This window comes from Gorilla gorilla, chromosome 11 (genome assembly GCF_029281585.2).
Source record: "Gorilla gorilla gorilla isolate KB3781 chromosome 11, NHGRI_mGorGor1-v2.1_pri, whole genome shotgun sequence".
NCBI lineage: Eukaryota > Metazoa > Chordata > Mammalia > Primates > Hominidae > Gorilla > Gorilla gorilla.
This window is the reverse complement of record NC_073235.2, coordinates 54,184,078-54,209,708: the sequence shown is the minus strand read 5'-3', so window position 1 is coordinate 54,209,708 and position 25,631 is coordinate 54,184,078. Positions and strand designations below refer to the sequence as shown.

The 25,631-nt window shown below is 38.0% G+C and overlaps 1 protein-coding gene across 1 annotated transcript in view; it reads left to right on the top strand.

Annotated features, from left to right (window-relative positions):
- NEB (nebulin) overlaps positions 1-25,631 on the top strand; it is a 236,003-nt gene that overhangs the window by 15,007 nt on the left and 195,365 nt on the right. The window contains exons 7-26 of the mRNA XM_031008470.3: positions 2,408-2,512; positions 3,181-3,288; positions 5,947-6,063; positions 8,611-8,715; positions 8,802-8,909; positions 9,007-9,111; positions 9,524-9,622; positions 10,579-10,683; positions 11,632-11,739; positions 11,825-11,938; positions 13,906-14,007; positions 14,102-14,209; positions 14,300-14,404; positions 15,466-15,564; positions 17,881-17,985; positions 18,543-18,650; positions 18,744-18,857; positions 21,303-21,500; positions 23,508-23,615; positions 25,448-25,546. Coding sequence (XP_030864330.3) covers positions 2,408-2,512; positions 3,181-3,288; positions 5,947-6,063; positions 8,611-8,715; positions 8,802-8,909; positions 9,007-9,111; positions 9,524-9,622; positions 10,579-10,683; positions 11,632-11,739; positions 11,825-11,938; positions 13,906-14,007; positions 14,102-14,209; positions 14,300-14,404; positions 15,466-15,564; positions 17,881-17,985; positions 18,543-18,650; positions 18,744-18,857; positions 21,303-21,500; positions 23,508-23,615; positions 25,448-25,546 — 2,220 coding nt within the window. The remainder of the gene's footprint in view (positions 1-2,407; positions 2,513-3,180; positions 3,289-5,946; positions 6,064-8,610; positions 8,716-8,801; positions 8,910-9,006; positions 9,112-9,523; positions 9,623-10,578; positions 10,684-11,631; positions 11,740-11,824; positions 11,939-13,905; positions 14,008-14,101; positions 14,210-14,299; positions 14,405-15,465; positions 15,565-17,880; positions 17,986-18,542; positions 18,651-18,743; positions 18,858-21,302; positions 21,501-23,507; positions 23,616-25,447; positions 25,547-25,631) is intronic.

Here is a 25,631-nt window from a genome sequence, read left to right as displayed (position 1 = left end):
AACTGCAAATACAACAGAGTTTGGAGAGAAAGGTTTCCCCCTAACCTTTCTCTCCAACTCTGTTGTGTTTGGATGTTGGGAAGGTTGAATGTTGGACCCTGACGTGAGTAACCCGTCTCCATGTATTGTACAAAAGCTCTGGCCTCACTCTCAGACTTGCAGAGTGAGACCCCTTGGCTGGTAGAGAGGGTCCCACATGGACACATACCTCTCTCTTCCTCTCACTCCTTCACCTATGGACCCTTGTCCTTTCAAATTCTCTCCTACTCACAAATGAGACAGAAGGCCATAACTTCCTCAGTAGCCAGCAAGCTCCAGCCTCCTCCTGTGTCATGAAAATCTTCCCAGACTTGGCAGTGCTCGGGAGTGGATTGTGAGAGCTCAATCTCCACCCTGACCCATTTCAGCTGCTGGATAGGAGGAAATAACATGTCGTGGTCTGTGAAGATTAAGAAGGAAGGAAGGACTTTGGATGAGGGGGTTGAGTGATCTTACACTCTTGTTTTGCATCTTGTTTTAATATCTTCTTGAAAACCAGACATCTATCTCTCACTGTGAGAATTAATCTCCTGCTCAATTATCCTTAACAAATCTACATATGCAATGCCTATTTCTTGATAAATGCCCAACATTTAGACCTCATTAAGAATATCTGCTACCTTCTCAACTTTAAATTATATTTCAAAGTTCTCTGGATCTAAGTTTTGGGGATCAGGCCCAATTGCCCCTTCCCAATCCTAAGGTTTTTCTCCTTTGACAACAAGCAAGAGGTAGGGCCATGTCTCTCCAAAAAATGATACATTAGGAGATCCTAACCTGAGGTATGTGTACATCAAGAACCTCTGAAGTTATAACTGTTTGTGAGCATTTTATAGCTTTCTCAATTTCTTGAAGAGGTCTGTCTCCAAAAAAAAAGATGAGAAACATTTCTATAAGTAGTCTTAGCAAATCCAGAAATCAATTTTATTGACTTCTGTTCTTTAAATCTTCAAAACAGAGTGCAGGTAAATCAATCAGCAGTATAGCACAAATCTTATCTCAGCAAAGATTTCCATTGAAGAATTGTTCCCTCCCCGCACATACAATTTTCTTTCTTACAGAGTTTCTTTCTGTTATGATGATGACAATAGTAATAGCTATTATTATTATTACAATTTTTATACCCTATATTTGCTTAGCACTGTGGGGTTTACAAAGCACTCTTTAGCGAATGATCTTATTAAACTTCCTAGCAGCCTTCTCTGTAAATATTATTGCCAGCACTTGTGGCTGAGAAAACAATCATATTTGGTCAAGACAAAGTCAAGTCTTGGTCCCAGAGTTTGAATCCAGGCCCAGGACTCTAAAATTTATAGCTATGAAAACCAGTTGGCTATTTATTTACATATTAACCTTTTGAGAAGAAAGGAAATTAGGCATTTGAGTGAGGGCTAAGCTTCCTTTAACCCAAGCTCGTTGACTCTGCACATCACTCACCTTCTCTTAAAGGTATACCAGAAAGACATTTTCTTTTTCCTTAAAGGGTATTGTGGGGATGTAGGCATATGCCAGTGCCTTGAGACACATTAGTTATGTCTGTTAACACATTTTTATGAGCCGTGGAGGGAGAATTGCTCTAACTCAGCTTGGGCTCTAGCTCATGGACCCAGGTTTGGGGTTGGCTTGGTTAATTCTGCTCCAAGAACACTTAAGCCAAGGTATTTCAAAACCACATATCACGGTCTTAGTTTAGTGTAGTTGAACAAACATTTATGATGTAACTTCTGTGTGCTGCATTTTGTGTTGGGTTCTGAGGATATGAAAGTGAAGAAGACATACCACTTCTCTCTTCCAGGAGCCTTACAGCCTGGGATTCAGATGGAGTGGGATTTGGGAGTCAGATGGGGCAATAATTCAATTTTTGAACTACTTTCCAGTTCCTATTAAATTTAACTCTAAACGCGAAGATCTATTCGTTATCCTGCAAGTTGAATTTTATTGTGGTTGTTTCTTTCTGGATAACTAGGAGTGTTTGTAAAGCTTAGAAATTAATGGCTAAGTTCATTTGGCATAGAAATCTCAGGTTGATAGGTTGTATTGTAACTGAAATATAAATAGAGGATGACTTCTGACTCTATTTCTTTAAACATCAGGGGACATCTGCAACTTCCGAATGAATGAAGTCCCCAAACTCAGCAAGGGGAGGGGGCGTTAGTACCCGCTTTCTCCATGCTCTATCCCCATCGCCCAACTTTCTGGTTGGGTAAATTGACAGTACATTGGAAGATTTTTTTTAAAGGCATTTATTAAGGACCTAAGAATGGCTTGCTGAAGATATTTTTAGAAGTTAATCATTATTTCTTAATTTGCTGTCTTATTTGTCAATTCATGAGTTATGCTTGTCTTATTTTCTTTTTCTTTTTTCTAGCAAAAATACAAAGAAGACTATGAAAATAAAATCAAAGGCAAATGGAGTGAGACACCTTGCTTTGAAGTTGCAAACGCCAGAATGAATGCTGATAACATTAGCACAGTAAGTGGGAAGGGATGGCTGGTTGGTCATCCTGGGAGGGAGACCTCTTTCCTTAGTGACTTCTAGCCACCTGCTCTACCTGAATGGGTGCCAGAACACTTGAGGCCCCTCTTCTTGGGGCAAGACCTGGTGCAGAGTTCCTTTTAAGAAAGAAATTTCCCAAACTCTCTTTCCTTTTGAGAAATATTATTTTGGCCACATGCCATTATTTCTACCTCAATTTTTACAACACATTATGGTGAGACCCTCTTACTGACTGCAAAGTGAGATTAGTACAAGTTAAAGGGACTCCTTTAATTATTCTTTGCCTGAGGAGCCAAACTGTACAGTTATGAAATTGATTAATTTAGCATCTCCTCACTGGAAAACATAAGTCTATTGTTTTTCTTTTCTCTTAAGTTCCCTGCTTCTGGCCCTTAAGAGCTCTTTCTTGGTAGCCAAGAAAAGCCTTTCTAATTCTGTTTTTAGCCTATTTTAATTGTTCTAAATCTCTGTTAAGTTGCTAATCATTTTTGTAATGGTACCACATTCTCTAATTGTAATCTGACCAGCCTAAACCAAGGACGGGGTGGCTTTGTGTAACTTTTCCAAATCCCTGTGTCTTCTCATGGAAATTCTTGCGTAGTTCATTTCCACAGCAGTTCTTCAGCTTGTCTAATGTCTTACAGAGGAAATACCAGGAAGATTTTGAAAACATGAAAGACCAGATCTACTTCATGCAGACCGAAACACCAGAGTATAAAATGAATAAAAAAGCTGGTGTGGCAGCTAGCAAGGTATGAGGAAATCATCCCATTTATCTTGATGGTTTGAGTGTGGGTAAATTTCTTATAACTTTGGCTCTTGTATATAATTAGTAAAAAAGGGGAGGAGTGGTTCTTGGGGGAACTACCAGGGCTGAGACCAGTGGATGTGAGGCATTTGAAAAAGAGTAGAATTGAAACAACAAGAACAACAACAAAAGTACTTTGGAATTATAACGGGGCTACTAAAAATGTTTTGCCATGTATGAGCATTAATAACATCTAATTACCATCTTCAATATTTCCTAATTTATTATTTGCCTGAGGAACCAAACTGTACATTTATCAATTTGATTTAGTGTCTTCTCACTGGAAGGGCCTTTTGCTGTTTAGAAGGAGAAAGATTGTAATCTTAGACAGCAGGACTTCTCCCCCCAGGAAGAGGCAATTGGCGGCCTTATATGAAGATAGGCAATCATACATGCAACACTATCATTATTTTTCTTATTTTCCCACTGACTATGAAAAAACCTGGTCGCAGGTTCATAAATCCATGGATATTTCCATATGTTTGATTGAGTGACTTTGGTGAATGGCCTGAGTCCTTAGCATTCTAAAGCACGATGGTCACTAAAGAGAGCATAAACTTCGAAGCCAAACACACTTGGTTCTAACCCTGGCCTTGGCTGTGCCGGAGAAAGCAGGATTACATCACTTAGAAGGCTATTACAGCATCCACGTGTAAGATGGTGTTTTGGACCAGGAGGGTAGCAGGGCAGGTGATAAGAAGTCTTTCAAAAGCACAGCTGACTTGATTTGCTGATGGATTGGATGACACGGGTTTTGGTCTAAGCAGTTAGATGAATGGGGTTTCCCTTTATTGAGACAGGGAAGACTATGGAAGAAGTTGGTAATTTTTTTGGAGGACAGACAGGAGCTCATCTTCAGATATGGTAGATTTGAGATGCCTTTTAGACATCCACATGGAAGTGTCAGAGGTCAGTCGACTACATGAGCCTGAAGCTTCAGGGGAGATATATGGAAAGTTGTATAAACTGGGGTGTCATCAACATACAGAGAGTGTTTCATGCCATGAGTCTGGAGAGCATCAAGGGAGTGAGTATAAACAGAAAACTTTAGGGGCTGAACTCTGGGGTCCTTCCATGGGAACATATATGTAAGATGAGGGAGAAGCAAAATCAGGAGAGGGCAATGCGTTGGGAAGCAAGTGAAAGGGGAAGGGAGTCATCAACTGTGTCAAATGTCTCTGAAATGGATTTACCAATGTCTGGTCTCTGGTGACCTGAACAAGAGCAATTTGGTGGAGTCTGCTTAGAGAGGATTCACGAGTGAATGAAAAGAGGGAAATTGAAGATACAAGTATATTCAACTCTTTCTAAGTATTTTCCTGGTAAGAAAAGAAAAAAATGGGCAAGTAGCTAATGAAAACCTGGGTAAAGAGGGACTTTTTAAGATACGAAACAAAAGCATCATGTTGATGGAAAGAATCCAGTAGAAAGGGAAGATTTGGTGATGTTGGAATGGGGAAGAATGTCTGGAGTGATATCCTAGAGCAGGTGGAAGGGGAAGAGATTTGGTGCTTAAGAGGAGGGGATGGCTTTGCCACAAGCCCTGACAGTTCATCTGCATAACAGCGGAGAAGGCTGCGTATCCCAGATGCGGGTAGGGGGAGAGTAAAGTTTGTGAATCTGCTTTCTGGTCGTTTCCATTTTTCAAGGAAACAGTTAATTCTCTAAGGTGGAAAAGTGATCTGAGTCTCCCATTCCTGTAGCATACTGTCGTGATGCTCTGTGGAGGCTGAGGGGTTGATGCCTCTGTGCTTCCCTTGTGTATCTCTTGCCTTTGGATACCAAGCTGATTGCCTTGTTTTCTGAGTTCATAAGTGGTAGATTTATCTAGGATTCCTTGAACTTCTGTGCTTATATTGCCTGAATAAAGGGCTTACACTGGGGATCATGGTGGGAACCAGGATCAGTTTCTTGTTCTAATCCCTGTGGACAGGATCCTGATGGGGGCTTGTGAATCCTGCCTTCCCTATTCTCCCCCAACACCCCTCAACTTGCTGCTTCTGCCATAGCTGGAATTAAAAGTGCAAATAGGAACAGCAGAAGGAAAAGCAAGCCTCCTTCTCCCTGCTCCTTCCTCCTCCTCCTACTTGTAAATTGAATACATGTGTGCTCCATGCACAGTTGCAGGTGAGGCATAAAAGGGTGGATTAGTGGTACTTCCAGCTTCCTTTCTTTAGGAGCGTGTTGGCAGGTAGGTAGCTGGGGGTTGAGAGCTGAGTGAAGGTTCTATAGCAGCAGGTATCTGGGACATCTTGCACGGTCACTATTTGGATTTCTTTCTCCCTCCTATTATTTCTGTATCTCTCTCTTTGAGGGCAAGGACCATGTGTTCTTTCTTATATCTGTCCCCAAGCCAGAAACAGAATTGACACCCTATGGATAATTTTGAATGAATAAATGAATGGGAAGAAAAAGCATCCTGGAAATTTATGCAGTTTCTCTGCTGCTGTTAAGAGTTACTATGAGTATTTTGTTTATAAAATGTCAAGCTGCCATTTTTCTAAAGAGAAAATTGATTTGTGGAAGTATGTCATATTCATAATAGAGACGGGGGCAAAAATAACCCATAGAGTTACTTTATCATTTTATTTCACTCCTACAGGTAAAATACAAAGAAGACTATGAAAAGAATAAAGGAAAAGCAGATTATAATGTGCTTCCTGCTTCAGAGAACCCACTGCTTAGGCAGCTGAAGGCAGCAGGAGATGCCCTAAGTGATGTAAGTATATTTTTGTCAAAGTGTTTTTAAACCTTAGCTGCAAAAGAGATGAAAATTTTCTCCTTTAATGACTAAATGAATATATAACTTTGCAAATACATTAAGGTTATGGAGTGGTAGGTTCATTGGAACTATGTAACCACAGAAAGGCATGAGTCCCTCTGAGTACAATATGCCTTACTGTTTGTGGTTCTGTGGGGTTACTTCAGTGGGCAGGGAAATTCTCATTTGCTTAGGAGCTCTGGGCACCTGGGCCTCCATATGGATGTGTTGCTTATGAGCTCCGGGCACCTGGGTCTCCACATTGCAGACATGTTGTGATTTTGACAGAAGCAGAAGGAGACTTTCAAAGATAGATCTTGGCCCCAGAAACCATCATTTGCCAACAACAGAACTTAAAAGATGGGCCCCTAAGTCTTCACAGGACTTTCTAATCGTGCAATTATTAAGAGCCCGACTAAGCCGTTCAATTTAAAGCATATTAGGCAAACGAGACTGGGCTTGGGATTAAAGGACTAACAGCCTGAGAGAGAAAGAGAGAGAGAGAGATTGAATATGTGATGATTTGAGTTTATCTCTTACGGTTAGGTTTGCATTAAGCTTTCCTAGCATTTGTGGATTTTATGTAGCTGTCTCTGTGGGTTAGTTATCTTTTCTTTGTCCCTTGAACTAAGTCAGCAGCATAGGAAATATGTGTGTGTGGTTGGGGAGCGGGTGTGGGAAAGTGGCAAGTGAGAGGGTATAAATGGATCTGCCCAAATAGCTCTGCTGGGAAATCACTGCAAAGCACGTTTGCTTTCTTTTAAAAAACATTTTACTTCAGTCATTGTTGGGGTACAGGTGGTTTTTGGTTACATGGAAAAGTTCTTTAGTGTTGATTGCTGAGATTTTGGTGCACCCATCACCTACACAGTGTACACTATGATCAATATGCAGTCTTTACTCCCTCACTCCCACCCCAACATTCCACTCAAGTCCCCAAAGTCCATTATATCATTCTTCTGCCTTTGTGTCCTCATAGCTTAGCTCCCACTTATAAGTGAGAGCATATGATATTTGGTTTTTCATTCCTGAGTTACTTCATTTAGAATAATGGCCTCCAGCTCCATTCAAGTTGCTTTGAAAGACATTATTTCATTCATTTTCATGGCTGAGTAGCATTCCATGCTGTATATATACCACATTTTCTTTATCCACTCGTTGGTTGATGGGCCCTCAGGTTGGTTCCACATCTTTGCAATTGTGAATTGTGCTGCTATGAACATGCTTATGCATGTGTCTTTTTCATATTATTTCTTTTCCTTTGGGTAGATACCCAGTAGTGGGATTGCTGGATTGAACAGTAGTTCTATTTTCAGTTCTTTAAGGAATCTCCATACTGTTTTCCATGGTGGCTGTGCTAATTTACATTCCCACCCATAGTGTAAAAGCAGTTTAAAGCAGTTTTACTCTCTAAGTGAAAAACATCCTTATTAAACATCTAAAAGCCCAAGTTCAAATCTCCTTTGTTGATAAAGACAGGAATATAAAAATATTAAACATGAATAGCATCATTTACATTTTGAAAACCCAGAATGAAAAAAGTGACAATAATCTGCTTTATCAGCTGCATATTTAAAACTAATCATTGCTTCTTCTTGTTCAAGCTAAAGGTAAATCCTGGCAGAGAAGAAGAGTTAGTAGTAACTCATAGTACCAGTTCATATATATATATATATATATAATTTTGAAGGTTAATTGTTTCTATAATAAGAGATTTCTTATAGGTACAGGAGGGAGGGAGATTGCGTGTTTCTCACCTTATATAACTTTTTCATGAAGGTTTGTTTAAAAAAATTAAACAACTTGCAATTGCTCAAAACCTGTGTTTGCTGTGGTGCTATCAGTGAGGAAAGAGTATGTGAGCTGAGAGACAGAGAGGGCAGCAATTTACAAATACACAAGAATCTCTGCTACTAAGGACGTGGTCAGAGGTGGCATATTGGTTTCTTAATTTTTTGAGTTTGGAATGTATGAAACTTAGGCTTTATAATAATTGCTAACAGAACAGTCTTATAATTCATGCCATTCCGTGTTCGACTGTCAGGTTTTTTTCTTTTTGTTTTGTTTTGTTTTGTTTTGTTTTGTTTTGAGACGGAGTCTCGCATTGTCGCCCAGGCTGGAGTGCAATGGCGCCATCTCGGCTCACTGCAACCTCCGCCTCCCGGGTTCAAGCGATTCTCCTGCCTCAGCCTCCCAAGTAGCTGGGATTACAGGCACCCGCCACCATGCCCAGGTAACTTTTTGTATTTTTAGTAGAGAGAGGGTTTCACTTTGTTGGCTAGGCTTGTCTCAAACTCCTGACCTCGTGATCCGCCCGCCTTGGCCTTCTAAAGTGCTGGGATTACAGGCGTGAGCCGCCGCACCTGGCCTCAATTGTCAGTTTTTAAGACAGTTGACAGGCGATATCTTTTCTTCATCTTTTGTTTAGTGTTAGAAAATGTAAGTGTTATAATCAGCGTGGCAGTGACAGGAATCTACTTTAACTGACTTTTTTTTCTTTGACAGAAACTATACAAGGAAAACTATGAAAAGACAAAAGCAAAGAGCATAAATTACTGTGAGACCCCCAAATTCAAGCTCGATACTGTTCTGCAGAACTTCAGTAGTGATGTAAGCAATCCTACTGTCACTCTTTCTGTTAAAAAAAGAACCCATTATTTCACCAATTAATAAATGAAGTATGTTTTGTCTTGCAGAAAAAATATAAAGATTCCTACTTAAAAGATATTTTGGGACATTATGTAGGCAGCTTCGAGGATCCATACCATTCACACTGCATGAAAGTCACAGCTCAAAACAGTGATGTAAGTTCTAAGACAATTGTTTGACTTTCCGAATAACATTTTTCTCAGGGCATGAATACAATGGCTGCATCTTATGCCTAATTTCTTCTCCTCATAGAAAAACTACAAAGCAGAATATGAAGAAGACAGAGGCAAAGGCTTCTTCCCTCAGACCATAACTCAAGAATATGAAGCAATTAAGAAACTAGATCAGTGTAAAGATGTAAGTCTGTAGTTTGAACTTTGAATGTGACTGCCTTCCATAGCATCTAGTGGTCAGGATATGTTTAAAAAGTTGCCACTTTTACAAATAAATGTAAGCCAGGCAATTGCAAGAAATGAAGTCGATTTTGTAGCAAACATCCTATTTTCCCTTGTTGACATCCCTACATTTTAAGAGGTAATTCTAGCTCATTTTCCCAAAGAAGAGTTATTGGAAACCTGAAGATATAGGAAAGTTTCTCATACAGATATAAGAGCACCTCTCAAACTACAGTCTAGTTAGAAAAAAATATATTTTATTAACTACAAGTTTCATTGCTTTGTGGGGCATGAGGTTCTATTTGCTTGGCCTGTGGGCCACCTTGGATCTGACAGGTGATACTACTAAACCAAATGCCTTTGCTTCCCCCCAGCACACCTACAAAGTCCATCCAGATAAGACAAAATTCACCCAAGTTACAGACTCTCCTGTTCTGCTACAAGCCCAAGTCAATTCCAAACAACTGAGTGACGTAAGTTCCTCTAACTACCCAGGACACCCAATTATGAGGGATAACATTTCATAACTCTATACATAAAATCCAATGACTTATCAAGTTTATTCAAAAGGCTGAGTAAGTATTAGCAAGTTTAAACAGTATATATTTGTATAAAAATATATTTCTGCATTTTCTTGGGTGGATAAAATTTACAGTGAAACAATTCTGTGAAGGAAACAAATGTAGCTTAAAGCAATGGAAAGAACATGAGTTCTAGAGTCAAACAAAACCACATTCAAATGTTAGCTCTGTCGTTGATGTCTGGGTGGCCAAAGATTTAACACCCCTCTGCCTGATATTTCCCTTTTATAATTTGTGGCTGTTTTGAAGAGTAAGTGAAGGAAGAAATATGCACTGCACATACCCTGGCCAACAGCAGGTATTCAGTACATGAGTTTCTCTCTCCCTAGTAAGTTTCTGGAAATTGGAATCTCTGAGACAAATTTTATTATATGAGCTTTAAGTGTGAATTTCCAAAGCTGTGTTGAACTAAAAAAAAAAGTGACCTCAATAGATGAATGGCCAGAAATGAAGGCTCCAATTAGAGCATCAAAAGCCCTGATGTCTGTGAGAGGACTCTTAATCAGATGAAAGGAAAGTGGCTCTGGTACCTGAGCACTGACAGTGACAAGAGAGACAGGGCGGGGCCCCTCTCAGAACCTGCAGGGACAATTGTGCTACGCAGGGAGGGGAACATGTTTGACAGAGCCACCTCATTCCCTTAGGGTCCTACCATGGTGACAGATGTGATAATAGCTGCCAAGTGTTCTGCACACAGGTTCAGTAATGCAGGTGGCCTACCCAAGCTCTAGATGTCTCTTCTGATCTTAATAATGCTGTCACTGACTTTACAAAATGTACCACACAAGAATTTTTGTATTCTGGAACAATTCTTCTGAACTAATTGGTTCTCTCTCTCTCTGTCATAGTTAAATTACAAAGCAAAACATGAAAGTGAAAAGTTCAAGTGCCATATCCCCCCTGATACTCCTGCTTTTATCCAGCACAAAGTCAATGCCTATAACCTGAGTGATGTAAGTTCCTTATGCCCTGTACCATGTGATGTACTGACAACCTGTGCTTTTATTTTTGAACTGCTTTGTTGCAATTCAATGAATAGATTAATGTTAAAAATGAGAAGAACTGTTAACATTTGTATCATGTTGCTATGCCTCTGCCAGTATAACTGAATTCACCTTACAAAATGTGTGTAGCAATCTTATAAGTAATTTCATATAATTAGATAATCATAATATATAGTATAGTAACCAGCCCTCAGAATGCTACCTTTCATGTATGCTTAATTGCAAATTTTAATGGTAGATCTTTTAGCCATATATTCATTTAAATTATATATAATTCATTTATTCCCTGGGCTTATAATGTCACTTATTTCACACAAATGATACTTATTTCTACATATATGAGAACTTGCATGAATAAAGATATAGGGGATTGAAAGGGCAGAAGTCCAGATACCCGTTTCTATCCTTCATTTTTCAAACTTAATTTTATAGAAAAGTTAAATTATCCTTGGGGTTCTCAATTTCTTCAATAATTCTATAAATGAGTACTAAGATTATCTGGCATCACTGAGTATTGTAATGATTTATGAAATAACCTTTGCAGAGAACTTAAAGGTCAAATGAAAGTGATGCCTTTATATCATAAAAAAGTGAGTTAACTGTAGAATATATGTGCTACTCTATAAAACATTCAGTGTTAGGAATCAAATATGAGTATAATAGCTAGAATTAAATTAATTTGATAAAAAATTCTCATGGGGAGTAGAGAAGCCCAATCTTGGAGAATTAATAGCTCCAGCTTGAGAAGAAATATTTAAAATATGCATGATTTCCTAGACAATAAAAAGGGCCCATTTATTTTATATTAAGACAAGGTATTTAGTTACCCATTAGTCTTTAAAGGTCATGACATGCATATCACTTTTGCCAATTCCTTTGCTGAATTTTTCTGTCCAGAATCTTTATAAGCAAGACTGGGAGAAGAGCAAAGCCAAAAAGTTTGACATTAAAGTGGACGCCATTCCCCTGCTGGCAGCCAAAGCCAACACCAAGAACACCAGCGATGTGAGTGTGGCCTGGGGACCTGGACAGGCTGGCCTCGGGGACATTTCCTCTTGAGTGGAATCTGGCATGTGTGATGTCTTTGCAGGTGATGTACAAGAAAGACTATGAAAAAAACAAAGGGAAAATGATTGGAGCCCTCAGCATTAATGACGATCCCAAGATGCTGCACTCCTTGAAGGTGGCCAAAAACCAGAGTGATGTGAGTGTCTTTGTAATTCACCCCTATTTTCAGACGTGGCCACAAAGTTGCTGTTTAATATAACCTCGGATGGACGTTAGCCTAACTGAAATCTTGGATTCAAGATGACAAATCACACATGAAAGCTTCACCCAGGTGCTAAAGGAAGATGAACTTCCTTATTCTTGTTGATGCCTTTGATGCCAGTGAATACTGCAAATTTTCCTTAATCTCCTTAATGCCCTCTGTTTTATTAGGAGGAAAAATATTCTGCCAATATCATTGTTTTTATTATTTTTCCTAGAAACGAGCTTAATATGCATGTACTTAATAGGTACATGTGCATGTATATATTCACCCAATGCCCTGAACTGATTAAGGTAGTTTGCAAAAATATATATATAGAAAAATGAAAAGAAGTAAAGAAATTAGTTTAAGGGCAAAGTAAGAAAAACTACATAAGGCATAAACTCAAAAGCAAAGCATTTTATTTTAAGAAATTTATAGAATATTGATCTTATTTTAAAGACTTTAACATACTTATTAAAAATAAAATATGACCCAGCAATCCCATTACTGGGCATATACCCAAAGGAATAAATCACTCTATTATAAATATATATGAACACATATGTTCATTGCAGCACTATGCACGATAGCAAAGACAAGGAATCAACAATGATCGATTGGATAAAGAAAATGTGGTACAGATACACCATGGAATACTATGCAGCCATAAAATGGAATCAGATCATGTCCTTCGCAGGGACATGGATGGAGCTGCAAGCCATTATCCTCAGCAAACTAACGCAGGAACAGAAAATCAAATACCTCATGTTCTTACTTACAAGTGGGAGTTGAATGTTGAGAACACATGGATACATGGGGGGTGCAACACACACTGTTGGAGGCTGGGGGTGGGGGAGGAGGGAGAGCATCAGGAAGAATAGCTAATGGATACTGGGCTTAATTCCTAGGTGACAGGATGATCTGTGCAGCAAACCACCATGGCACACACTTACCTATGTAACAAACCCACAATCCTGCACATGTACACCTGAACTTAAAATAAAAGTTGGAAATCAAACAAAAAAATAAAAAATAAGATAAAACTCTTCACAGAAATTGCTTTCCTAATTCCTAGCAAAAAAGAAATACAGACAAGTAATATTTTCATTTATTATTGCTCTAAAGAAAACTGTTAGGTCTTAATGTTAATAGCCAGCTTCCAGAGGTGTTACAAAATGCGTTTTCACCAAGTGCTCAACAGAATACTCTTCCAGGACTGTGCTTAATTATCTAAGGTTCACCTTATACCCTTTACCTCATTTTGCATCAATTCTTAAACTCATTTTTCTTTCCTTCTTTATTTTTTGAGACAGGCTCTTGCTCTGTCATCCAGGCTGGGGTGCAGTGTCACGATCTCGGCTCACTGTAATCTCTGCCTCCCAGGTTCAAGCAATTCTCCTGCCTCAGCCTCCCAAGTAGCTGGGATTACAGACATGTGCCATCATGCCCGGCTAATTTTTGCATTTTTAGTAGAGACAGGGTTTTACCACATTGGCCAGGCTGGTGTTGAACTCCTGGCCTTGAGTGATCTGCCCACCTTGGCTTCCCAAAGTGCTGTGATGACAGGTGTGAGCCCCTGCACCTTGCGAAACTCATTTTTCTTTAAACATATTCAAATGAATTATTTTAAGACAAAAAATTATTTAAAAAAAGACAGCATTGGTGTGCGTTTAAGTTATTCAGTCTGAAAAAATATTAGGAAAAGTAACATAAACATCTTTATGATTATTAGCAGATGAGATTATATAAGGCATGAGCCTCTACCACATCTATTCTGCTTTTCTGCTTTGTGGAAAATTGATGGTGAGAAAACATAAATTTTGCCCCTTCAGTTAAAGTGCAGCAATGACATGAATGACTTTTACTTTATGAGATATATTTTTCTTTCTTTTTGGTTTAATTTATTTTTCCTTTAACAGAGATTATACAAGGAAAACTATGAGAAGACAAAGGCAAAGAGTATGAATTACTGTGAGACCCCAAAATATCAACTTGATACTCAGCTGAAGAACTTCAGTGAGGTTCGAAAAGCCACGGTTACCTCTCGGGTAGGAGGGCTTTCCTACTGTTTGACAAATGATTGTTAACTTGAATTACATTTGTTTTATTTTTCAGGCTAAATATAAAGACTTATATGTAAAGGATGTTTTGGGACATTATGTAGGCAGCATGGAGGACCCATATCACACACACTGCATGAAAATTGCAGCTCAAAACAGTGACGTAAGTTTGAAGACAATGGTTCATGCCTCACAGTGACATTGTTTGAGAGCCATAACAATCATGATCTATTTTTGGTTTTTCTCATTATAGAAAAGTTACAAAGCAGAATATGAAGAGGATAAAGGAAAATGCTATTTCCCTCAGACAATAACACAAGAATATGAAGCAATCAAGAAGCTGGACCAGTGTAAAGATGTAAGTTAGCTGCCCTGAATTATTGAAATTGGGCTTGGGACTCCTGTGACATCTAGTGGTAAATTTAGCAGGAGTTTACATGCTAATATCTAGTGATTAGAAGGAAATAATTACATTTTACATTTTGGTTTTGAGGTGGAACCGGAGAACACAACAATTATGTTGAGGAAGGCCATTTGTTACAAAATTTCAGATTTTATAAATCTTAATTTTCATTAGTTTATATCTACACGAATTTGGGGCAAAAGAAGGACATGCAGATTTAAGATAGGTGTTCATTATTTAACAAGTTCTATGCGAGAAGCCATCCTGGGCCAGGCACTTTCCTTGGTGCTGAGAAAGACAGAGAAAAAGCCGGCCACCTCTTGAGCTCCCACTGGAGTGGAGGAGACAAGTAATAAACAAAGGAAGGAGCACAGAAATAAGAAAGATATCAAGCAATGATAAGGAAACTAATATAGGATGATGATACAGAATTAAAATAGGACAATGTGTGAGACAGTGACCGGATGGGCGTCTTAGGTTGGGTGGTCAAGGAAGGTCTAAAACAGGCATGACCAGTCAGGCCAAGGTCAGGGGAAGAGCAGCAGGGAAGAATGGCCTAAGGAGAGAACAAGCTCAGCATTTAAGGGATTGAAAGGATGGGGTGGCTGAAATTTACTGGGGAGGAAGACAGTAGTAACAGGTGAAATGGTTGGAGATGAAGGAGGGGATGGATTCTGTAGGGATCATAAGCCAACGTGCAGTTGAAGCTGAGCACCAAGTTCACTAAAGAGTCACTGTGTAAGGCTTCAGCAGGGTAAGGTTAATCTGGTTGCTGAGTTGCTGTAGGCAGACCAGAGGCAACTTGGGAAGTGGGGATTAAAGGAAAAAGAGAGAGAGAGAGAGACAGACAGAGAAGTGAGAATATAAACGCATCAACTAAGTTTTCAGGAACAAAATAAACTCTGTTTTGACCTGGAACCATTTTTTATGTTAGCGCATGTATAACCAGAATATACTGATACATTATAATGTATGAATACATTATAAATTTCATTAAAGAACATCTTCTTTTCTAGCATACCTACAAAGTTCATCCAGATAAGACCAAATTCACGGCAGTCACTGATTCTCCTGTACTGTTGCAAGCCCAGCTCAACACGAAACAGCTTAGTGATGTAAGTGCTTTGATTTATGCAAGCGTGGGTGACCCAGAGTGCTTTGCTCATTTAAAATGTAAGCGTTTACATGCTTAATCTTCATGGGCTCATCTACCATCCCAATATTATTATTTTTCAAGATTTGTTTAATAAAACACAAATGAGGCTGCTAGATTGAATTGTAGCCTGAGGAAAGTTGTGTTAGACAATAATAAAAATAAACATTTTTTAATAACTCACTGATTTTTAGTAGGACTATCTTACTTATTCATTAGGATCTGTCACATGCACACTAAAACTTCATGCCAACTTAAATAAACAGTGACAACAAAAGCATCTATTTGTGTAGGACAAGGCAAATATTTCCGATTCTTGAATTTGCTAACAAAGACTTTGCAAAAAGAAAGGGCGCAGTAACAAGACAGACATCAAACAGTGATAAGAAAACTAATATCGAATGATGCTACAGAATTAAAGTGGGATGACATCAAGAACTGGATGGGCACTTTGAGTGGTCAAAGAAAGTCTAAGACAGGCGTGGTCCAGTCACGCCAAGATCGGGGGAAAGCAGCAGTGCTTCTCAGACATCCACATTCATGCAATCGCCTGCTGACCCTGTTGAAGTGCAGATTCTAATTCAGTAGATCTAGGGGACTCCATATTCTGACTTTCTAATAAGCTCCTAGGTGATGCTGATGCTGTGATTGGTAGGCTACTCTTTGAACAGCAAGGTGCTAACATAGCTAAGTCCTAGAGAGTAGTACATCCTTCTCAAGATAGGTAAGTGAAAGATACAGTTTGTCCTACTATAAAATATGTTTTAATGACACAAATTAGCTCATACCCAATTAGTAAAGAGGAGAATGGCATCAGTATAACTCAGAAGTCATTTCAGCTCGTGTGCCACTTTTCCGAGCATCTTAATATTTTGTGTCCCAATAAAGAACAGCTAAACACTAACATCACTGATCTAGCTGAACTCAGCAAGCTGCAGAGAAATATAGTGCTGTATGTGGTCACAGTCACTATCAATCACTCTTCTTATTGGCTTAGGTAGGCAATGGACTCTGCCTTGGAATTACTTCTTGCATAGTTGTCAATCTTGTGCATTTTTGCCTTTGGCTCCAAAATTAAACAGCCTCATCCATTCTTTACACTCCCTTCCTTACACCTAACTTCACCTTTTAAAAAATTTAAATAAAGTTCTATGTTTAATAATTTAAATAAGAATTCACAGCCAGGTGCAGTGGCTCATGCCTGTGATCCCAGCACTTTGGGAGGCTGAGGCAGGCAGATCAGTTGAGCCTAGGAGTTTGAAACTAGCCTGGGCAACATGGTAAACCCCATCTCTACAAAAAAATAAAAAAATTAGCTGGGTATGGTGGCACATGCCTGTAGTCTCAGCTACTCAGGAGGCTGAGGTGGGAGGCTCACTTGAGCCTGGGAGGCGGAGGTTGCAGTGAGCCGAGGTTGTGTCACCGTACTCCAGCCTGGGTGATGGAGCCAGACACTGTCTCAAAAAAAAAAAAAAAAAAAAGAGTATATATCTTTTTAACTGTGCTAGTATTTTGTTTAGAATTATTGTTGTTTTTGTTAGTGCTTTAATTACAGAAGTTCATGTTCTCCAGACACAACCTAGCAGTATAGACTGGAAATGTGTTCCTGTGTATATAACAGAATCTATGCAATGGCAGCTGGCAGCCCAAAGTATGGTTACACAGCAATCCCCCTTATCCACGGTTTTGCTTTCCATAATTTCAGTTACCTGCAGTCAACCATGGCCTGAAAATATGAAGTGGCAAATTCCAGAAACAAACAATTCATAAGTCTTAAATTGCATGTTGTTCTGAGTAGCATGATGAAATCTCACACCATCCCCCTTTGTCCCTTCTTTATCAAGAAGAAGGGTGAAAATATACAGTAAGATATTTTGAGAGACAGAAACCACATCCACATAACTTTTATTACAGTTTTGTTATAATTTTTCTATTAGTTATTGTTGTTAATCTCTTACTGTGCCTAATATATAAATTAAACTTTATCACAGGTATATATGTATAGGAAAGAACATGGTATATATAGGGTTCAATGCCATCTATGATTTCAGGCAGCTACTGGGGGTCTTGAAAAGTATCCCCCAAGGACAAAGGAGGACTGTGCCACAGTCCCTGAAATAGGGGATGAAAGTTTGAATCCTGTGCGAGACTTTGACTGAATTGAGTATCTCTTTGAGGCGTTTTTCTAAAAACAGCACTAATGCCTTAGCTATATATGCTGCCCTAAATAAATTCAAAGAAGTTCCCCTGAACCGTTCAAATATCCTTTGTTTTTCAGCTGAATTACAAAGCAAAACATGAAGGTGAGAAGTTCAAGTGCCATATACCAGCAGATGCTCCACAGTTTATCCAACACAGAGTCAATGCCTATAATCTGAGTGATGTAAGTACCAAAGCCACAGAAGCCTATGTTTGGTGTGCATGAAAAGAGAAAATGTTATAAATTTTAAAAGACAAGACAAGGAATTGTGCAAATAAACAACTTTAAGATAGTTACTGTGTAAGTGGAGCTTTTAAGGCAAAATGCTCTTAAGACTCCTACTTAGCTATCAGATTTCATTTTCTGTGGTCTCTGTTACTGTCAGAAGATCTCCAATTACCCATCTGCTATTCACTGGAGTTTTACAACATCTTTCCCATGTAAATTTCACATTTCACCTTCTCCAAGTGAGTGTCACTTTATAGCATCCTTACATAAATCAGGACAGCAGAGTGCTTAGAAAGTTTACAGAACATTAAAAAGAGTAGTTGATACTTATTTAGTGGTAGGGAGAAAGAAACTGGATGATAGATAAATCAATACTTATACTACAATTTGATAAATATAGTTTTTATAGGAGAAATAAGTCTATACATACACAAATTTTCAATATGTTTTTATTTTTTTACTGGATTACACTGTTGTTCTTATCATTCCTTTGCTGAATTTTTCTTGTCCAGAATGTTTATAAGCAAGACTGGGAGAAGAGCAAAGCCAAGAAGTTTGACATTAAAGTGGACGCCATTCCCCTGCTGGCAGCCAAAGCCAACACCAAGAACACCAGCGATGTGAGTGTGGCCTGGGGACCTGGGGACCTGGACAGGGTGGCCTTGGGGACATTTCCTGGTGAGTGGGATCTGGCATGTGTGATGTCTTTGCAGGTGATGTACAAGAAAGACTATGAAAAGAGCAAAGGGAAAATGATTGGAGCCCTCAGCATTAATGACGATCCCAAGATGCTGCACTCCTTGAAGACAGCCAAAAACCAGAGTGATGTGAGTGTCTTTGTGAATCTGTCTTGTTTTCAAGATGGACTCCCTGTTACGATGCCCAAGGGTAGTAGTGTGGAAAAGAATTTCATGAGCATGGGTTCTTTCACATCACATTCACAAAAGTACTGCTGTAGAGAACTTCAGAATGGTGCCCTGGATTATTGTGCCTCCCACATTTGAGGGGAGAAATTACTGATTTGTACTTGATGTCCATTTCACTTTGAAAAATGTATGCATTAATATTTAATAGAATATTGATTGTATCCTTAAAACCTTTTGGAAAACATCACTAGATATTTTCATATTTTCTTCTAATTGAAAAATAATTTTTAAAATGATAATTTTCAAACTGTCTTTACTTTGGAAGACATTTATGAGTCACAAAAATCTTAATAGAGTATCGTTCTTCATTGACTTTAGTAATGAGTTTGGTCTAGATCCAAGAAAAAGACTCCATTGATTATAAACCCCTCTGAGACTCTGATAAAAGATTTGAATCATCTATCTAGAAAATGAACATTTCTTTTCATGCCTTTTGCCTGAATTTTGGTGAACTCATGGGGTGCTTAAGGCTCATCTATGGGCCATGTAACATTTTGCAGTTAAAATTCTTACTACAGAGAGACAAACATCTACTACTGCAAATTATAGTATATTTTGTGTATAAAATGTTTAGAGAATCCCTTAAGAGTACTGAGAATGTTCAGTGTAGCTTGCAGATACTAGTTTTTTTAATGATGAAAGAGAAGGGTATTTGTATCATTTAGATTTAACCATGCTTTTATATAATGATCTATACATACCTCTTTAATTCATTTTGCATCTATTCTGTCATTACATAGCACTTTAAAACTTCTAATTCTGTAATTTTCTCTAGTAACTTCACAGTGAATTATGTCAGTATATAGTGCTCACTTATATTACTATCTTGTTCACTAGTTGAGTCTTTTCAACTCAAGAAGGATATAACTCCCCATTGATAGCATGTGTATTTTTATCTTTTGTTTTTATTCCTATCACAGAACCCAGCAGTAGGCACATAATAAATGCCCAATAAATATTTGTTAATTGATTGATGTAGATGAACAAAACACATAGCAAATGAGTCATTCTCACATAATATCCAGGCAAAATGCTAAGCTGCAGACACAGAATATGAATGGCTTTTTAAAAAGAACCTTTTAAAGCCATTTGGATCTTTGACAACATTTTATATGTACTGGTATGTGTCAGCTGGTGTGAACATGAACAAAACAGTGACAATAATTTCTTCAAAAATACTTCCACACACCTATTGCTGTTGCAATATTGCTTTATCAGTTTATTTCTAATGAAGACAAACTGTTGTTTTCAATGTTGTTGCAAACTATCACAAAGTTTGCATACTTTATTTTTATAAACCAGGGTCTCAATTTTATAGTTAAGTAATAAATGTATTCAGTGAAAATGACCACCCACAAAATATGAGAAGGAAGATCAAGTTCCCTTAGAAAGCCAAAAGATCAGATCATTTGCAAAAGGAATTGCTACAGAAGATTTGTAGTGCACATCTGTACTTGCCAGCTTGGGTCACTGTCTCTAACACATATGTGACCATGGGGAACTAGGATGAGTTTAGAGTTTTCTTAAAGGCAGTGGGTCAAAATTTTTCTGTCAAAGTAATTGGTGAGTGGATACAATGAAGCTGGGAATTTGACCCAACTAGCACCTTGTCTAACCATTCCAGAAAACCAGACAATGAAGGGAGTCCTTGAGGCCCAGTCAGGACATTTGGTTTATAATGCTGTACGGAAGGGCCAACGTTATTTTAATGGCTCAGTTTCTCAAACTTTTCTCCTATGAAGTCTTTTAACTGCTGCAATCTGAAGCTTCTTTTAAATTGTTGCCCAAATTGAACTTGATATGAAAACAACCTTTGAAATTCTCAGTGGGGCTTATCTCCTGTCAATAACAGGTTAAAAAACCAGTTGACTATCCATTCGAAAATGACTCTATACAGCCGATAAACTAAGTCTACAGCCCTGTGTATGAAGTAGTCATTTTATTAAAACCCAATTGTCATATGGTTTTCATTACAATTAAAAAATGCTTCTTTACTGAAAACTCTTCATAGGTTAAATTACATTAATAATAGTAACACTTGTTAGTGGTCCTTGAGAAACCCTGGTTTAGAATAAAATCATTCCTGTTCCTGACTGAAGCAGAAGCTGTGGCCCGTTGTCTGCTGTGACTCAGACAGTTTCTCATTGATTTGAGAAGGTCTGCCCATGTGTGCTTTTTGGGGGGAATTTCAATGGTATGTAACATATGAACACATTTTTGGGCAAAATAACTACTCAGATGTTTGACTCTTTCTCTAACTTGTATTTATTGTTTATGAAAGATCTCTGTCTTTTCTGGAAATCCATCGAGGATTTGTGATAATAAATGATAATTTCCTATTCACAGCGCGAATATCGAAAAGATTATGAAAAGTCAAAAACTATCTACACGGCACCCCTTGATATGCTCCAAGTCACTCAAGCTAAGAAATCTCAGGCAATTGCCAGCGACGTTGATTATAAGCACATCTTACACAGTTACAGCTACCCCCCTGATAGCATCAATGTGGACCTTGCCAAGAAGGCGTATGCGCTACAGAGCGATGTGAGTAACCAGGGTTTCTGTAGCCACTCTTTTAAAAAGATGGAAACTGAAATGAACTTTGAAGTTGAGTGAGGTTTTTGCACTTCTCAGAGGTATCTGCATTGTCCTATGTATGTAAGCAAACGACCTTGTGGTTCTATAAGAGCATGCCCTTCAAGGTTAGGAAGAACTGATCTGGCATGCACCCTATCACTGTTTCCCTCTGGGAAATATATCAACCTTGCTAAGTTTAGAGTCCTCCTCTGTAAAATGGAAATAAATCAAAAACATTGTTTGGAGGATGTAAATGCATGCAAAATACTTAGCATGGTGCCAGGCCCTGGTGAGTTCTCAATAAACATTCAGTATTTATCATCGCTATTATCATAATCATCACTTTCATCAATATCAATGATTTTTACATAGATTGCTATCTGAAAAGAAAATATATGATTTAACATAAATATTTATAATGGTTTTTTCTGCAGATCAGAACTTCTTTAAGCAAATTCATTTGTCCAAACTACACAACTGAATACTTCATCCTAACAATTCTATTTTTTAAAATGTGACAAAAATACACATAATATAAATTTACCACCTTTGCAATTTTCAAGTGTACAGTTCAGTGGTGTTAAGTATATTAACATTGTTGTACAACCAATCTCCAGAGCCTTTTCATCTTCCCAGACTGAAATTCTATATTCATTAAACAGCAACTCCCATTTTCCTTCTTCCCCTAGCTTGTGGCAACCACCAATCTACGCTTTGTTTCTAAGTTTGACTAACCCTAGATACCTCATATATGTGAAGTCATACAGTATTTGTCTCTTTGTGATTGGCTTATTTCACTTAGCAAAATGTCCTCAAGGTCCACCCATGTTGTAGCATGTATCAGAATTTCCTTCATTTTTAAGAGTGAATAATATTCTATTGTATCGATATGCCATATTTTATTCACCCATTCATCTGTTGGTAGACATTTGGGTTGCTTCCACCTTTAAGCTATTTTGAATAATGCTGCTATGAATATGGGCATGTGAATATCTCTTTGAGATCCTGCTTTAGATTCTTTTGGGTATAAACCCGAAGTTGAATAGTTGGATCACATGGTAGCTCTATTTTTTATTTGTAGAGGAACCACCATACTGTTTTCTGCAGCAGCTGCAAAATTTTACATTCCTACCACTAACAATTCTATATTATACATTGTTATTCTACTTGTTATTAGTTTGATTTTGTTATGTTTTTTCATCTCAAATAGATCATAAGCCTCTGACAGGCAGGAACTAAATGCTTTCTTGATTTTCCATTCTACTTAAAATGCCCAGAGTAAAAAACAACAGTTTGAATTTTGTATCTAAAACGTAAATTTTCGGTACCACCTATGGTCAGACAACAAGAGTAGCGTTTTAGTAGCGTCAAGTAACTGTGCCTCAACTAGGACCAATTCCAAATAATAACCGCTCTCTTATGCAAATTAACGAGTGCAACAATTTTAAAGTGTTTTGTTAGCCAATGTAGAAACACTCCAAAGTTGACCAGTACACATGAAGGGCCATGCGTGCAAATACTTAGTACGAATAGTTCTATTAAGTCTTATACAATTAGGAAATTAGAAAATGAGCAAATAACCCACCTTCAATGTGGCCTTCTATTTTAATTTGATAGAAACATAATACTTAAAGTTCCAGGGAACAAACGTCTCACATTTGGTTAACTGACAATTTCACTTACTCTTTGAAGTGCAGCTTTGATTCGAGCATTTTCCAGGTTGGAATTAGAGTACCACAGACTTCCATTAAGTTGGAAATAAGGATGAAATGGAACATACGCCAGTTAGAAGGAAAGCAAAAATCTAAGAGCTGTTACTATGTCTCACCAAAGAAATATATAAAATAACCTTAATGTCTGGAGTAAGGAAGCTGGTCAGAAATCTCAAAAACATTGTTTTGGGTAAAACTTTGATGATTTTACATAATAAGGATGACACAGCAAAGAAATGTAACCTTTCTCTTGGTGTTTTAGGTTGAATACAAAGCTGACTACAATAGCTGGATGAAAGGTTGTGGCTGGGTGCCTTTTGGGTCCTTAGAAATGGAAAAGGCAAAGCGAGCTTCAGACATCCTCAATGAGGTAAAGCCACTGGGTGTGTCAGAGGGAGAGTGGTGACTGTGTTGTGTTAAAGCTCTCAAAAGCATGGGCAGTGCTCCTTCATTGCTTCATTCTCAGTCACTGTTGCTGAGGAAAAGAGCTTACCACATGCATGAATTACCCAGGGAGACCAGCACAAACCTTTATATTACCAAAATCATTTATGTTAACCATTCCTTACAGAAATATTTTTAACAATTTTATTAAGGTATAACTTGTTAACCATTTACGTTAACCATTCATTTATGTTAGCCATTCATTATAGAAATATTTTTAACAATTTTATTAAGGTATAACTTGCATACAATAAAAGTCACTCACATTAAGTGTACACTTTGACAAGTTTTAATAAATTCATATAATTGTGCAGTCATCACTGCAATTGAATTTTAAAATGCTGCAATACCCCAAAAAGTTTTCCCCCAAAATTTCAGCTCTCATCTTCAGCCCCAGGCAACCACTGATTTGCATTCTGTCTCTAAAGTTTTATCTTTTCTAGAAATTTATTTTGTATCTGGCTTCTTTCACTTCATGTAATGTTTCTGCTTGTAATTTGGTTTTTTAAAATTATTAAGTAAATCTTTTGTATGGATTTATTAGGTTGGTACGAAAGTAATTGCAGTTTTGACATTAAAAGTAATGGCAAGAACCACAGTTACTTTTGCCCCAGCATAATACACACCACATTGTTATTATTGCTTCACCGGTTGGGGGATATGTGGATGGTTTCTATTTTTTTGTGATTATGAATAATGCAGTTATTATAGAAATCATCTTTGAAGAATTATTCCATATGTCATATTCTGGTTGGCTTTGAAGTAATGTATAAATTATAATTCAGTGTAAGAAAAAATAGGGATGATCTTGAGGCTCATAAGGCAGCAAGATTATCTGTCCCTCCCCTGTGACAGTTGAAGAGTCTCACTGCTGTCAGGTGAGTACATCCTCAAGGAGGGCAGACTACACAAAGGACAGAGGTGTGGTATGAGGGTTGTCTTCCACGCTCAAGTTTTACTTCTTGTTCGGTGTTTGTTTTCGATGAAAACCATTTTGTCAGCTCAAAGATCTTCCAGAAGAAAGTTCTGGGTTAGTGGTTTTTAGAAGTCTGAAGCCGAAAGAGTGATGATGCTAACTGGGATGTACAATATACCCAAAGGAAGAGGACTGGGAAAATAAATAGAGACGCATACAGGAATAAGGTAGCTAGAAGTTGCCAACTCCTAGTGGGCACACCTCCCCAGGGTCTCCTCTGCAGTGCCCCTTCAGCGCTTTGGTGATAACTTACGTACTAACCACATTAAGACTTACAGAGCAAAAGTCCTATCTCTCTTAATAATTCCTATCTGTTGGCCTAGTTCCTCAATTCCTCCTTCCTCAACCGGACAGCTTCTTGATGCCATTTGCTGATGGAGTAACAGGGAAAAAGAGAACTTGTTTGTGCCATGCAAAGACACTCTAATCTCCTTGCTTGCTTTTCTGTTAAACCTTTAGAAAACTCTGTGATGTTTCCAGATTCTGCTTAGCTGAGGGTGTCTTCTTTCATGTCATAGGCAAGAAATTAAGAAAGGAGTCTGTCTGGTTCCTGAGAGCAGGATATGTGTCTATGCTGTCCCAAACTATCCACAATTAAATGGATTTTTAAAGATATTGACTTTTGTATTGCATTCATCAAGCCAATCAACAATCTAGTGTTTTTGCATTTTAAAATCATGAAAAACTCTTCCTTTTCGCTTCAAAATAAATTTCAAGGATTTTGACATATTAATCTTCAGTGGAAAACAAGATTGTTTTTCTCTTTTTGATTTGCCAAACAGAAAAAATATCGCCAACATCCAGACACACTCAAGTTTACCTCGATTGAAGATGCTCCAATTACAGTACAGTCTAAAATTAACCAGGCCCAGAGGAGTGATGTAAGTGTTAATGCTATCTATATGTTAATAGATGTTAACTAATACAAATACATTTGTATTTCAAATGTACTGATCACCTCTAGTT